The 16,562-nt window shown below is 41.9% G+C and overlaps 1 protein-coding gene and 1 long non-coding RNA gene across 3 annotated transcripts in view; one reads left to right on the forward strand and one right to left on the reverse strand.

Annotated features, from left to right (window-relative positions):
• TENT4B (terminal nucleotidyltransferase 4B) overlaps window positions 1-16,562 on the forward strand; it is a 55,425-nt gene that overhangs the window by 24,566 nt on the left and 14,297 nt on the right. For both annotated transcript variants that reach the window (XM_081924039.1, XM_081924038.1), the window contains exons 2-5: window positions 8,396-8,519; window positions 12,759-12,805; window positions 14,457-14,577; window positions 15,723-15,830. In XM_081924039.1, the coding sequence (XP_081780165.1) occupies window positions 8,396-8,519; window positions 12,759-12,805; window positions 14,457-14,577; window positions 15,723-15,830 (400 nt within the window). The remainder of the gene's footprint in view (window positions 1-8,395; window positions 8,520-12,758; window positions 12,806-14,456; window positions 14,578-15,722; window positions 15,831-16,562) is intronic.
• LOC309377180 lies at window positions 9,488-10,984 on the reverse strand. Its single transcript, XR_014171472.1, has 2 exons — window positions 10,534-10,984; window positions 9,488-10,441 (listed from the first exon to the last, which is right to left on the reverse strand). It is a non-coding gene; the product is annotated as an uncharacterized lncRNA (long non-coding RNA).

Here is a 16,562-nt window from a genome sequence, read left to right on the forward strand (position 1 = left end):
GGTGGGATACAAATGCAATGAATGAATGAACAGCATGATAAGAAAAACTATGCAAATAGTTTATAATAGCAACTGTTGAAAATTATCCTTTTTTTTCTTAAGTTATATAAGAATTAATGTTGAAAATACTGTATTGGAATTGTCCTTCAGATCACTGATATGTCGGTTTCTCTGTTCTCCCATTGGTGAAAGTAATATTTAAAGAGCTGATTCTTGTCTGCTGAGACAAAAAAAATAAAAATTAAAAATTTGACCCTTCTCTAGCTAAACGTAGTAGTGACTACGGCCCAAACCAAATGTAATGGGCCAACCATGTTTGCATTCATGTGTGTCCCCTAGTCACACTTAAAGCAAATGTGTGTGTCTTTTCACCCCTATCTTTATTATTTTTGCGTGAAAAACAGTGTATGGGCATGGGGAGCAAAATCACACACCCCACCTGCCCATATCTATTCAAGCAGCATTTTCACCAGCCTGACTCACTTTCCCTTAATTATGTGATGGGTTGAGAGAAAAGCACTTGAAGCATCAGAGCAAAGTGAAATATGGTAGACTAAACACATGGCTAAGCTTCATTCCCCCCTTAGTTCCATTTCATGTGGATAAGGCACCCCGCTTTATATGTGAATAAAATTATTGCATTTGTCTGGTGGCATGCAATTTAGCCCCAAGTTCCATTGAAATTAGTGGAGAAAGTTAGTTGCCACTATCCCATTATTTTTTGTAGGACTTTTCATTGGATTTGGGCTTTTAAGTTCAAGGTGTGTTAAAATGTGCTCCTGAGTTTGAAAGACGTAATACAAAAATAGAGTACACAGCAAATTCTCAAGATGAGCTGTGAGTCTGGCTTCCTCCCAAACAGACATGAATACTGAAGGATTAATGCTGGCATAGCTGTCAGTCTTGACTCTTGCAGGCTTTGAGTAAGCTATCTTTTTTTTTTTTTAAAGTGTAAAACTGCTTCAGGCACTGGCGGGGAAGGGGGACAGAGTTTCTTGGTGTCACTATAGGGATCAGCCAGTTGATGCAGTGTGTAGCCAGCTGCTGTGTTAAACTTCCATGACTGTTGTTTTTTTTAAGAGCCTGACCCCAGTAACCGATAGGTGTGTTTGTATTAAACAAAAGCAATTTTTTTCTAAAAATATCACACAGGTCTTTTCACTAAAAGTAAGAGATGCTTCTTTGTGAACGACAAATCTCATGGCCTTCAGTGAGTCTTTCATGTAATGATAATAACTAGCTAAAGGCTTTGTAAGAAACTCTTACAAATTACTCCAGAATTCATTTATATTCAGTATTCTTTAAACCTAGCATTGCCTTCAAAATGACTTGCAGGCCGCTTACTTTTCTACAGCCGTCTTTTTTGAGTTTGAAATAATACATTTATTGTGCAAACTGCACTAAAGGCAGCTTGGGGAACCTTTTATGAAGTTGAAATAAATAAAAAAATTGTCCAGTAGCAGTTGGTCTCTAAGGTGCTAAAGGTAAAGGTAAAGGGACCCCTGACCATTAGGTCCAGTCGTGGCCGACTTGGGGGTTGCGGCGCTCATCTCGCTTTATTGGCCGAGGGAACCGGCATACAGCTTCCGGGTCAGGTGGCCTGCATGACTAAGCCGCTTCTGGCGAACCAGAGCAGCGCACGGAAATGCCGTTTACCTTCCCGCTGGAGCGGTACCTATTTATGTACTTGCACTTTGACATGCTTTTGAACTGCTAGGTTGGCAGGAGCAGGGACCGAGCAACGGGAGCTCACCCTGTTGCGGGGATTCGAACCGCCGACCTTCTGATCGGCAAGCCCTAGGCTCTGTGGTTTAACCCACAGCGCCACCCGCATCCCCTCTACGGTGCTACTGGACAATTTTTTATTTTTATTATTTATTTTGACTGTGTCAGACCAACATGGCTACCTACCTGAATCTTTTATGAAGTAATACTGAAAGTATTCTAGAACACTTGTGTTTGAACTTCTAACTTCTTGGAATTATATTATTTATGTAGGTTTCTTTCTTTTTTAAAAAGGGAAATCTTAAATTATAATGAATTATTAGTGACGTAGCAGAAATAGTTGGGGTTGGTGCAAATGACCCTACAAGCAGGGCTCCACAGCTGCTGGCTGAGCTTGGAGCTCTCAACATCCCCTTGTTGGTTGACGCTGCTTGGAGCTTGGGAGGGGGCTGATTGGGGAGAGGGTTTGCCTGTGTGGTTCTACATTGCCAGTGCACTCCAGGTGTCTCACCAATGCACCATCCGAAAAGACGCCAGCCTTCTTCCCAAGCTTGGAGCTTGGGAGGGGGCTGGATATCTCCATGCGCCTGTTGGGGCAGAAATTACGCGGCTCTACAGTTCAGGGGAAAAGCTGGGGGCTCACCATTCTTGCCAGACGTGTACAGCACACTTGGCCATGGTGAGTGAAGATGTGGAAGCACAGTTGCTACGTTGTTCTTATCAAAAAGGCTCAAACCTTCTGATGAATTTTAAATTTTTTTGAAATTAATCTTGAGAATTAAGACAATGTGCCACTCTTCCGTTTTCTCTACGATTCCAGTCCATGCAATACTGGTGACACTGTTCTTGTTGAATGGGTGCCTCTGTGGCAGACATCTCTGATCAGGAAAGGAACACAAGTAGCCATCAGTGTCAGAGATTGTTGCCTAGGACAAGCACTGCTGTCTCCATAGCCCAACTACCTTTCATACTGAGATATATCGCTGGGTTTTTTGTTTTTGTTTTTAAAAAAAGGTAAATTAAGAGGTGGCTGACTCAAGTGTTTCAAAAACAACAGCAGCAGCAAAGGAAAGAACTGTTTTGTGAATTCTCCAAATTTACACAAACCTTAGTTAACACTGTTCAGTTATAATATTGCATTAATTACATTTTAAAAATACATTGTTTCACAATAAAGGTTCACTAGTTCGTGTCTGTATCTAGGAGATGTAGCAGCTCTGCTGATAATGTATCTTTTTTGTTCTAGCAAGAGGTAATGCTTTCAAAATACTTGATCTCTGGTAAGTTTTAAAAGCAAGACTGAGGGAGTTTTTTTAAAAAAAAAACAACACACCAAACATTTTGATGTTCTGATTGAGGGAGTAAAACACCCTAATCCTCAAGATTCCCATCAGTCCTAGCCAGCATGACCAGTAGTCAGGAATGAAGGGCAATGTAATCTTTGAGGCAGCCCCTGCGAGAGCATCTGCCTTGGTAGTGGTGCCTGCAACAAAAGTGAGGTGGAGGCTGAATCCAGCAACTTATATGTAATTGATGAAGCTCATCATCATGGGTTATACAGCTCTGCCTTATGTTGAGGCAGAATACAGTGGTACCTCTGGTTGCGAACGGGATCCATTCCGGAGGTCCGTTCGCAACATGAAAAGAGCGCAACCTGCAGCAGCGCATCTGTGCATGCACGGGTTGCGATTGCTGCTTCTGCACATGCGTGTGGCGTCATTTTGCGCTTCTGCGCATGCACGAGCGGCGAAACCCGGAAGTAACCCTTTCCAGTACTTTCGGGTTGCCGCGGGACGTAACCTGAAGGAACATAACACAAAGCAGACGTAACATGAGGTATGACTGTAGTGTTCAATAGGAAACTACTTTGCTCCCCAAAGGAAGTTCATTTTTCTACCTTTGTGGGTGGTGTGCAGCAACATCTGGAGAACCACAGGTTCTTCACCCCTGCCATAATTCAGCCAAGTTTGACATGTTTGGAGGAATGCATACTATGCTAAATGACTGTCAGTTTATTATATTTTATGCTGTCTTTTTAAAATACACATGTCCCCATTATGAGCTATGCTAGAATTAGCATTTCTGTGTTCAACTTTGGATATAAAGATGTACTTTGGAAACTATAAGTGGCACCCAGTGCTAGTCCTACTTAGAGTAGACCCATTGAAATGAACAGACATGGGTAATAGGCCATCTGCATTTTGAGAAGATGACTTTCACTCAGTAAACTTGCTGCCAGTGCAATCTCCATACTCCGTGTCTATTGTGGTATAAATTATTTAAAGATAGGAACATATCTTCCAGAATTAGGAGAGAAGCAAAATCACAAGATGTGGCTTTCTACTAACATGCATTCTTGGGCTGAAATAAGTTTAATGAGTAGCAACTTGAACTTTAATCAGTTGGGAGAAACTGAATGCTGAAAGAATAATCTTCTTACCGCTGTTGTGTATTGACATGTTTGAAAATCATATGTTTCTGGCTATTTCAGATTAACTATTAGTGCTGCTTTTCAGGATTCTTCAAGGTTTTGTTTGTTTGTTTGTTTGTTTTGTTCAAATACAGTTTGTGTGCATAGGTAGTAAAAAAACCTAAAAACTTAAGATTTAAAAAATTAAGATTCATAGGTGTCACCGCCATATTTTTAGGCACCTGCAAAATATTTAGTCCACACCTTAAGACGTTTGACTAAAGCCTACAAATTATAGAGGAGACAATTTCCCATTTGTCCCCAACCCAGTGGTTATAGCAAAAGCTATAAATGCATTTGAAAAACACACATCCAGGCATTTTGGCCAGTTGTGAATCCTGTGTGTTTGCCAAAATATTAACTGTGTGTGTGTGTGTGTGGTGAATCTTTATAGCTGAGCAGAGTGTGACTCTCAGACATTTTGTATGTTCCTCAGGGTACTGAAATTCAGAGAAAGATTTACTGATTTTTGGCTGATTCCCTAGAAAATGCTAGTTATTTCTGACCAGCACTGTTTAGCAAAGTTTCCTGAATTAAGAGTTGTACTTACTATACTTGAAAGAACTGTTTATATCAGTGGCTGCTAGTTTTGTACTCAGAAGTATTAAGTGGAAGTTGAAAAGAGGGGGAGGGGGTGGAAACTTGATTGAAACTGCTAGTTGGATCTCCATTCCTCCATGTATCAATCCAAGTATTTATGACTGAAATAGGATATAGTTGTTTGTCCTACAGATTGTGGGTTCTGAATGTTGAAGGATGACAGAAAACCCAACTGACTTGTCATAGATGGTCACTTTAGGGCTTCCTTGGAGACAAGAAGACTTACTCTAATGTTGGGAACATACTTCTACACTCTTCTTCTGCTATTGCTAGTAGAAATAGGTTTTGACCCTTTGTGGTTGGTTTTCACCATAAAGGCTTGCTGAAATCCATAATAACTCTTGTTTGGAATATGTGATTGCATTTGATGCCCTATTGTCTTTTGAAACATGAAGATGATTGAACTACTTTAACTTAGGAAAGCCAGTTAATTATCTAACCAGCTTTACTGAGTTTAAAAAAGTAGTTAAATCCAGGTTGTCTACCCCAAACTAGAGCAATGAAATTTACATTTTGGGGGAACTTAACACATATATTACAGCAGTTCTTAAAGAGGTAATCTTTTGTAAGTATCAGAACTCTCATTGAACTGCTTTAATATTGACAAATGTCCCCCAAACTGCAGAATTCATTGCTCTAAGCAAGGAGCAAACAACCTGGTGCCCTCCAAATGTGCTGGACTACAACTTCCATTATCCTGGACCATTGAAGCTGGCTGTGGCTGATGGGAGTTGGAGTCCAGGGCATCTGCAAGGTGCTGGGCTGCCTACCCCTGCTCTAATCTGTGCACGACTGCTGCTATTTGGAAATTTAGGAAACTTGTTCATTGCATTAGTGTTACGTGTGAAGAAGTTACAAATAAAACTAGCATGGTAAAATAGGCCTGAGTCAATTGAATTTTATTGATGTTCAGTTATATTATTTAGTTATATTTGTTTCCTCTCTTTTTTGTGAGTAGATCTTTGCAGCTTCACAACTTACCTGTGAAAGTAGATGAGCCTGAGAGAGAGCAACTTGGTCACCTTTTAAAATTATCCCTCTGCTGCTAGAATTAGACCTGAAATGAGTCTCTAATACAAGGCTTTTTGGAGTTGGGATCGGATTTTTTTGGCATGAGGGTCACAGCTGGAGGAGGAAATGGTTAGCCCTTACCTTCCCAGCTGTGACCTGCCCCCCAATTCCCCCATGCTTCAGTCAGCCATGAAAAAACCTTGCCTTGACTGCAGTATAGGGTGGAGGAGTAGGGTGAAGTGGGGAGCCTGGACACATGCTTAGTGTAGATGCTTAGTTGGCAACTCATAAACTTGACAATGAGTACTTTGGAGCACCTTTAATAAAACAATTGCTCAAGTAAACTCTAAACGGTTTGGGTTTTTTTGGCTTAGTTCCATATCTTGATAATTCCCATTGTTTGTGTATCATGGTGACTTGTAACATTTTCAAAAAATAGAATACTTTTCTTATAAGCTTCTCTTTTTATTTGCATTTTTTCTTGATTCTGAAACTTTTGGAAAGCTTTGCATGTTTTCACTTATGGTGAAGTGGACCATAGTGAAAAGGGGAAAAAATTGTTTTCTGAACAATGTGATATGTAACCAGTGTGCTTTTTAAAATTAACTCGGGAAAAGAACTCCTAGAAGAACATTGTAGACATTCCATAAATATAGCTAGTTAACTCAAGAGAAGTCTGCTTTTTCATCAAAAGGAAGCAGTTAGATGCACTAGTTCTTGCTTGAGAAAGAGAGAACTGTGGGTTCTTGTGGAGTAGACAAAAAGCAACCAACACTAACTTGGCCAGAATTTTTTGCATTCTGTATCCTGTGGCTACAGCAACTCTGGATGTGTGTGTGTGTGTGGCTAACCATTTATATTTATCCCAGAGCCTGATGTGGGTGACTTCCATGCTCTTTAGGCTCAACTTCTCCGTAATTTTTAATGCTGATAATTGGGTATAGGCTAAACCAGGGATGGGAAACCACTTACTCTCCAAATGTTGGATTCCAGCTCCCATTAGCCCCAGCTTGTATAGCCAATGGCCAGGTAGGATGGAGCTGTGGTCCAGCAAACATTTTGAGGGTTCAACTGTTGTTACACTGGCACAAAATTTAGAGTAGGTCCCATTCCCTCTCCTTCAATCCTTTCATCACACCCTTTCCAGGGCAGTGTTCCTGCAGACATGCAATAGGCGTAAAAGCTGGCATATATTTATTTAACTTATTTCCAAACTACAGTTTGTATAATTACCTGGAACATAGCCAAGCTTTGAGTTACTGCTCAGAAATGTGATGTAAAAAATGGCTATTCACCCATTCCTCATAGGGATGACACTTCTTACTGGAAGAATCAAGCAGGGTCCTCAAAAGCCATTTGCCTAAGAAATGGCTGCCTTGGTCTGAACAGTCATAAAGGTTGGATAGTTGGTATAGGGTTCCCCGTATACTCTGAAACTCTCTGCCCGTTGATACCTGGGGTGACACCTTTGCTGCATTGTTCGAATCCCCGCGATGGGGACGCGGGTGGCGTTGTGGGTTAAACCACAGAGCCTAGGGCTTGCCGATCAGAAGGTCGGTGGTTCGAATCCCCACAACAGGGTGAGCTCCCGTTGCTCGGTCCCTGCTCCTGCCAACCTAGCAGTTTGAAAGCATGTCAAAGTGCAAGTACATAAATAGGTACCGCTCCGGCGGGAAGGTAAATGGCGTTTCCGTGCACTGCTCTGGTTCGCCAGAAGCAGCTTAGTCATGCTGGCCATATGACCTGGAAGCTGTACTCTGGCTCCCTTGGCCAATAAAGCAAGATGAGCGCCGCAACCCCAGAGTCGGCCATGACTGGACCTAATGGTCAGGGGTCCCTTTACCTTTACCTTTAAAAGCTTTTACTTTGGGGGGGGGGAGAGTAGATCAGCTTGTTTTTTTACCATTTTGATTTGTATTTTTAATGTGTGCTTTGTTTTATGTAAACTGCTTAGATGTTTTGATGGTTTAGTGGCACGCAAATCTGGTTAAATAAAAAAACAGAAGGAAGTCCTGTTGAAATCTGTGAGACCAAAGACACAACTACACTTACCCAGCAAAGTGTGGATTTCTGGATGAGGGGCAGTTGTGGGTTACCTGTTAACCCCAGGATTGCCTCCTCTCAACCCACACCTCCTGCACAGCCTGCTTTTTATCTCAGAGCTTGAAAAAAATAAGATGAACATTGTCCAGTGGAAGGAGTTGCAGAGATGAATCTTGGGGTGACAAAAGTATTAAAAGAGTCCCTCCTGCCTGCTAGTATCCTGCCTGCCAGTATTTCTCTGCAAATACTTCGCCTCAGCATAGCATTTTGAGGCAAACACTAGTTTGTACATTTCCTTTTCCCTTTATGAGTTGTAGGTCTGCTCTTATAAGTGATTTTAAATTGTTTGAGACTGCTATCCTTACCAGACTTGGGCTGTAATCCAAAGCACACGTAATGTGTATGCAAGTCCCATTGAACACAGTTGGACTTACTTCCAAGTATGCATGTACAGGATTGGTGTTAAAGATTACAACTGAGACACTGTTCTTATTTTAGTCATATTACTGTGTAATTAGTCTAACTCATCTCCCTCTTCTTTTTCAGTCTTCATGAAGAAATCATTGATTTCTACAAGTACATGTCACCCAGACCTGAAGAAGAAAGAATGCGAATGGAGGTGGTGAATAGGATAGAAAACGTTATAAAGGGTCTATGGCCCAATGCTGATGTAAGGTTAACAAAATTCTGTTGTACTTTACTATTTTAAATATTTCTATGTCTGCTTGATGATTGGGATGTTCCTCCCCCCCCAAAAAAATTCCACAACTAGAAAATGTAAGCCCTAGAATGAAAAATATGTAAATGAGGCAAATATGAACAATTTCAACCTCAGTTGATATTAAGGTTATGATTTGTTGTGCACTTATTCTCAGACTCAGTGTGTTAGGAGCATATTAGAAGAAAGAACAAATTCCTGTACTGAATGGAATATCACTGGAGATTGGAAGCTCCAGCAGCCAAAGTTTAGCAGCAAGACTGATGCCTGGTGTTTTTGTGTACTAGGGGTTGTGGGTCCGCAAATCACCCCTTACATTCCATTTCACCACTTGCATGCAGCAGTTGCCTTCAACTGCATAGAAGGAAAGGGAGCAAAGGTAAAGGGAAGAGAGATAGATATGCCCCAAAATAATTGTAAAACAAACAAGCTGCTGAATTTTGGCTATGATGAGCTTTGGGTTTTATTCTGTAGCTGCATAAATTCTGTGACTTAAGTGATTTGCAAAAGAGTAACATGTAAGCAAAACTTGAGGGACTGTTTAATATGTCCTTTACATAAGGTAGTAAAAGCATGCTCTGAAAGCTGGTTGAAAAATTCATTTAGTTGCTTACTGGCTTAACAGACAAGCCATCTTCACTGGCAGTAAGAGCACCTGTACAAAACCTGCCTGCCCCTTCCCTCTACTCATTCCTAAATCCATACTTTTCCTGTTAACTTGATCCAGTCATACTTGCCGTCCACATCTGGACTGAAATGAAAACACTGCAGTCTTATATTCCATAGAAATATTTCCTGTGGCTGCACAATTCATAGAAAGCTCTTGAACCCTGCCTCCTTTTTAGGGAAGAGGATTTCTTTCTTTCTTTCAGGAGTTTGCGTACACTCGGTGTGTTTAAGAAAAAAGATAAAACAGGATCGATGGCATTAAGCAAGCATTTATTAAAACTATGCCTTTATTTATAGAAGCCAGCAATTGTGTCATTTGCTCTATTGCTCCAGGGAATGTGCTTAGACGGAAACATTCCTAGTAAGTGAGAACTGTTCTTGGCATCAGCTGGGCTCCACCATAAGAGTGGCTGAGAGAGGCTTTAATTATCCTGGGGTTGGGACGACAGCACAGCTGACATGAAGAGGAAACATGTTAGATTGGTTTTGAAAAAGAAAGTAAACCTTGTTAAAAAGAACAAACAGTACACCATCGCATTTTAAAACTCTAAATTGTCCTTAGCATGACGCCATGCAGTTTCCTGCATAGGAAGCCTGGCGCATGCTTACAAACACTGTTATTAAATGTGGGGTGGCTAGGAGGGTGTGCACATGCCAAGAATCTTTCGGCATCTATCACAGTGACTCTCCCATGTCCACCAAGGAGCCTTGGATAAGGAGCACAGCTAGAGTTATGCCTGGATTTGCATCACAGAGTCCTCATAACTTAAAGGGCTTTCTAATCTCTGCACACTAGTATTTACACTAAGTCCAGGATCAGTCTTATCACTGATCGTTTCTATATAGCTGGTTCCATTGAAAGAGAGTTTCAATTATAAGGTGACCCAGGGTCCTCAAAGCTGAGCAGAATTAGCTCTCTCAGATAAAACCTTGTGTTGTTTTGACCACATTGACTTCACATTGTGTATTGCGTAATTACGATAAGAGTGTGTGAAAGTTCAGTACAGGAAAACCTGCTGGAGGAAAGGGTTTGGCCTCTGAAAACTGATCGGAGGAGCCATAGCTCAGTGGTTCAGGTCATGTTTTGCATGGAGGAGGCCTGTGGTTCAAACCTTGATGTCTTCAGTAGCAAGAATCTCATAGAAGATAAAAGATTTCTCATTGCCTAAAATCCAAGAGAGCCACTGCCAGTCAGAATAGACAATCTTGAGCTAGATGGGCAAATAATTCTGGCCTAGTAAAAGGCGGCTTCCTATGCCTCTAAAGATATTGGCTTGCAGGGCAAAGGGAGAGCTACCTGGGGGAGTTGTGCAAGATGGGTGGATCCTGGCTTGCTTTGTCTGTTTCAGTAGAAGGAAGCTTCATAAGTTGATTTGGCAAATACTGTGCTCCTTCTTAAAAACAAAGGTTGAATACGCTTTACAAATCCTGCGGGAAAGGGGTGGGACATACGACTGGCTATTTGGATCCCGAAAACCACTGGGTTCAAAATAATCCTGAAGGTCACTTCAGGTTCTGCAGAAAAACTTGTGTGCTGCTGCGGCCTTCCCCAAAGAGCACATCTTGTCGATTTAAATTGTAGTTTGGAGAACCTGCAGTTACTGTGATTTGTTTGTGCTGGAGCTGTTTTCACACTGTGTGTGTGTGTGTGTAGTGACTGTGTTTTCTCTGTTCTGCACAGCTCAGCATGATGACGACACAAAATGTCTAGTTAGCCAATCTGTTTGAAGAGAGCTGTTAAATTATGGCACGTGAAGGATATACAGTGGTGCCTCACAAGACGAAATTAAAGTCTTTTCGTCTTGCGAGTTTTTTGTCTTGCGAAGCACGGTTTCCCATAGGAATGCATTGAAAATCAATCAATGCGTTCCTATGGAAACCGCCTTCAGACCAGGTCCGGGGACAGTCTGTCCCCCGACCTCTTCTGAAGGCTGGCGGGGGGCGAAAGTCTTTGCTCCCCCCCCCCGCCTGCCTTCCCGGGACAGCGGAGACTTCTCCACTGTCCCGGGGCGATCTTAAAAAGCTGAAGGGCGGCAGCGAACCCTTCGCTGCCGTCCCCCAGCATTTTAAAAGCCCCTGGGACAGCGGAGACTTCTCCGCTGTCCCGGGGCGATTTAAAAGTCCCCGGGAAGGCAGGCAGGGGGGAGCATAGACTTTTGCCCCCCGCCGGCCTTCAGAAGAGGTCCAGGACCTCTTCTGAAGGCCGGCGGGGGGCGAAAGTCTTTGCTCCCCCCCGCCTGCCTTCAAAAGCCGTCCGGGATAGCGGGAAGCGCTTCCCTGCTATCCCGGACTACTTTTAAAATGCTGGTGGTGGGGAGCAAAGCCTTTCGGCCCCGCCAGCCTTCCTGGACCTCTTCTGAAGGCCAGAGGGGAGTGAAAGGCTTTGCTCCCCACTGCCATTTAAAAGAGGTCCCTGGAGATTTCCCTATGGGCTTTCTTCTTGCGAAGCAAGCCCATAGGGAAATTCGTCTTGCAGAACAACTCAAAAAACGAAAAACTCTTTCGTCTTGCGAGTTTTTCGTTTTGCGAGGCGTTCGTCTTGCGGGGCACCACTGTAATTGGAATTCATAATTTTCTTACAAATAGATGGCATTAGGTACATTGTAGAAGGCTGGCATAACCTGATCAGACTATTTGCCTACCTCAGTTTTGTCAATTGTTGGTGGCACCAGGTGCCAGCTCTCAGGCATCTGATATTTTTATTTAATTGAACCTGGAACTTCCTTCATGCAAAGCAGATGCTCTCACTGAGCTTTGGCTTCTTCCCATTTGTCCAGTCGGGGGGGGGGGATGGATAAAGCAATGCTCATCTCATTTTCCAAGTGTGGTTGAGAGCTGACCCCATCTATTCTATCTAAAGCAGTATCATACCAGTTTAAACCAAATAATCCAGGGATATGTAGTTTGATAAAGGCACTGAGAATTGTTAGGTGACACGGTCACCTTCCAAGAGTCCCAGTTCTCAGAGTGATTTAACAACCAGTGACTCTTCCCAAGGAAATTGAGGGAATTGGAGCGCGAGCAGCTCGTGGCACCTTCACCCAACCACAGTTCCAAGGATTGTGAGGCAAGCAATGAGTGTTTAAAGTGCTATGATGCTGCTTTAAATGTATAGTGCAGATGGGGCCATAAACAGAAACTAGGTTTTGAGTTGTAAAGGCACCAAAAGGAGCAGTTTATTTCCCCCTCCACTTTCAATTATTTTTGTAAGGGTTTGTAAGTTTTAAAAATTGAGTATAGTGTCACTGTTCTCAATCATTACAATTCAAGTGGTATTTGGAATATAACAGTTATCTAGTTTTGAAATAATTTTGTTAAAGTGCCTACTTAACAACATTACTTTTTAGAATTGGCAATTAGCTGCTATGGTGTTGAATATTCAGAGTTCAAACTCATGTCCTATATTATTCTTCAAGCTTTTCCAAAGTCTGCCAGTTGAGGGCAGCACATTCAATGTTAATTTTTTTCTCCATATGTTTTTGGTGAAGGATTTTAACTTCCTACTTGCATGTTTTTTTCCAGGTACAGATATTTGGAAGTTTTAAGACTGGTTTATATTTACCTACTAGGTTAGTACTCTTTAATTTCCCCTTATTCTTACACTGAATATCACATTTTTCCTTCCCTGCTTATATTTAACTTGTAAGTCATACTGAAATTGCATAACAGCTGTTTTGATGTTATGGAGATGAAAAGTTATATAATTTCACCGGAAAGCAAATTTGAAGTTCAAGGGAGTCAAAGTCGCTGTCAACATCACTTTCCCTTTACTGACCTGGCTGTTGACAGAAGATAGTCCTGCACATTTATAAATTATTGTTTCTAATTATGTATTTCCAACCTTTACCAGTGGAAATCTGGCCAATGTGACTTGCAAGTACAGTCAGAATACAATAATAAAACCGCAGTAAGATTTATTGAAGCTCATCAGAATCCAGGGGAGGAGAGTCTAGCTGGAGCAGACACCCAGTTTATCTTTTGTCTAGTCCCCTCAATCTCCTGTTCATTTCAGCAGGACATTTTGTGATCCTGTGGAGAGGAGAAGGGGCAGTCTACTTGGAGTAGGCATTGGTTGGTATATTTGCATGCCTCCCTTACTGTCTCTCACTCCTTTCCACAGGGCAGCTTGTGTCAGGCAATGCCCTGAGTAGACACTTCAGAGACAGCTGCTTGAACTGTCATTTAGTATTTGACCTAGATGATGCTGTGTAATAAAATACCTACCTGCTTACCCACCTGGCCACCTACTGTGTTCTAACACCAGGCTGGTGATGCATTTAAGCTGGAGGATTAACTGATTTATCGATGCTTCTAACCCACATTTCAACCGTAAAACTCCTTGGGGCGGTTTAAAGTTAAAAATCACAATAATAATAAATTCCAAAAACAAACAATGACAGCGGTGTCAGAAAAGAATCGACACAGGGTAGAAGTAGCAAAATGAAACCATTAAAAGCTATGGATGTGAGTTAAAAGCTCAAGTAGGTAGGATGTACCCAGCCTGGTATTTTAATGGTAACAGTGAAGGCTCCAGGCAAAGTTCCCGTGGAGGGAATTTCCAAAGATGGGAAGCTGCCATAGAAAGGTCCCTTTCCTGCAGTTGATACTTGCTTTATATCTGAAGACAGGGGAATTTGGAGAATGACCCCAGAAGGTTCACTTGGGTAATGATGGCATTTCAGGTACTTGCTCCCAGATTCTGTAGAATGGCACAGGGGGTGGGTTATCTATGTTGGAGCTATTTGTGTCATGTTGTACCTTTGCTGTAGTTATGATTTTGTACATTCCCCTGCACATTTAGTTATATCGCCTCTGTGGCTGTGTTCAGGGAGTCATACTGTGTTTCCCGCCCCACCCTATCTTGGATCCTGCAGCTGAGAAACACTCTGTTCCTACAGATTTCATTGTAACCTGTGAGCTGGGAGATATTTGCCTGAGAGACTTGGGGACTTCAGAGCCATAAGCCACCAAACTGCCAGGGATATTAGTTTGTATATTAGGAGGTGGCCATAGAGTGCCGTTTCTCGAACTCTCACTGCCAAGAAAAGTGTTTTGAGTCACTTCTGTTCACTTCAGAAATACATGGCTTGAACAGGATTTTAGACCCCTGCCCTAGAAAAGCTTTGTATCAAATTTAATCACAGTTCTATGATTAAAAAGAAAGGTCTTTCTGAATTTACTTCATAGAGAGTCTATTAATTTGCTGCCTCTTAATTTCAGTGATATAGACTTAGTTGTGTTTGGGAAATGGGAGACGCTGCCGCTTTGGACCCTGGAAGAGGCTCTCAGGAAACACAACGTGGCAGATGAAGGTTCAGTAAAGGTTTTGGACAAAGCAACTGTAAGTTTTCTCTCTCCCTCTCTCTCTCTATGCTTTACTAAAATTGGGTATTCTTTAACAAATAGAAAAAGAAAAAAGAAATACACTAAAGGAACTTTGTACTGTACAGCTGCCCTTGATCTCTGAAAGTTGCAAGCCGAATCAGTAAATTATTGTTGATTGCTGTTGCTTTTTAAATTATCTGTATCTATTAGAAGTGGGTCCTCACACATGCAAATAAGCCCAAAAGATTGAGGAAGGGGCAATAGAGTAAGAATGGGCTTGGTAAGGAAGGTTCTCTTCCTCAGCAAAACAACTATGGGGGAGGCTGAAGAACACAAACCATGAATCTTTTTCATGGGCACAGTTACTGCAAATGTTGCCAGTGTGACAATTTGCAGTATCCTTTTAAAAGAAGCCTTCCTTGCTTTATTACTGTTCTTGCGCCAGAATCCAGAGAACCACACAACTGGTTGTGCATGCCGAAAGGAGCTTTGGGTTTGCATTTCCCAACAAACACATCATTCTGTACAGCAGAAGGACTGCCAAAACCAGTTTGGGAACACCGCATTGGGGGTTGTTGTCATTGGTGGTCTGCAGTTCAATGAAAAGTCTGGTTTCAAAGGGCATCCTCAAGCCTCTGGTCACAAGTTTTGTTACATTCTGGTCTCAGTAGACAGCCAAATAAGCTAGACTTTAAACAATTTTTAGAGACGAATTTCAGATCCTTGATGTACTTTAGCGCTATGAATTTGAGTCTAGTTGCTATTGCTTTTTTCAATGGTATTTCCTCGAATCCTTACATGTGAATTCAGCTCCTGATGATAAAGCCACATTTTCTTTCTGAAGTAACATGAGAAGCACCTCTGGGATGTGAATGGCTTGCTTCTTATGTCAGGCCTTACGTGAAGAATAGCTTTATTCTGTGGCCTCCTATCTCCCCCTGCTGCCTGTTCATGACTGAAAAGCAACTGCTTTGTGACTGGAGTACTATTGCATTCCTCTATGGTTGTATAAAGGACCTCTTGTATGTAGCAAAAGGCTGAGCTCTGTGAAGATTGTTTTGTTTTAATTTTAAGTGTGTGCTGTCCTTGTCTAACACTAAGCATATATGAGAAAGAGAGTTCAGCCTTTTTGATAAATGTGTTGTTTTGCTTTTTCCTCAGGTCCCTATAATTAAACTGACTGATTCCTTCACTGAAGTAAAGGTTGATATCAGTTTTAATGTACAGAATGGGGTAAAAGCTGCTCTTCTCATCAGAGATTTTATCAAGGTTAGTTGATACATGGAAACATGGGTTGGATCTAGACACATCAAAGAAGTGTTTCAGTAAAACGCATTGCAAACTTTGTATGAGAAATTGGGTGAGCAAAAACAGAACTCCATAGCGCCTTCTGGTGTCATAGTGTTAGAATGCATAAACAATGCATATAAAGTGCTTTTTTTTGCCAGTGTAGCTGAGGCCATGGCTAAGCTTCAAGAGGTGTAGGCAACAGGAGATTTGAGGCATGTTCTTGAAAATTCATGTTGTTTCTCCTCTCTCTGTTTCTTAAGAAAATACATTGTATTTCTGATGGTCTCCATATGTTGTTGGACTCCTTTCCCCCCCCCCCATCCTCAGCAAGCCTGGCCAGTGGTTGGCATAGATGAAACTGTGCAGTCCAATAAAATCTGGAGAGCATCAGGTTGGAGAAAGATGCTGCTAGAAAACCTCATCGCAGCCATGTTTAAAAGAGTGAAAACAATGAAACAATTGAGAGGGGGCAGAGCATTTATATAGGGTATCTCCAATGGTAGATTTGCTCCAGTAGAAGCTCTTGCAATCTGCCTGCCTTTCTCCAGGCCTTCCTACATCATATTGTCTCCCAAAAGCTTCTCCTGATTGTTTGAGAGCTCTCTGGTACAGTGCGATCTGTATTCTGGTGAAAAAGAAGCCTTAAAATGGGAAATGGACTTAATCAGAGCCTGTGAGAAGTTGTATAGAAGGGATGGTGGTCCTGGGGTC

Source organism: Podarcis melisellensis (genome assembly GCF_964234715.1).
Source record: "Podarcis melisellensis genome assembly, chromosome: 8".
Lineage (NCBI taxonomy): Eukaryota > Metazoa > Chordata > Lepidosauria > Squamata > Lacertidae > Podarcis > Podarcis melisellensis.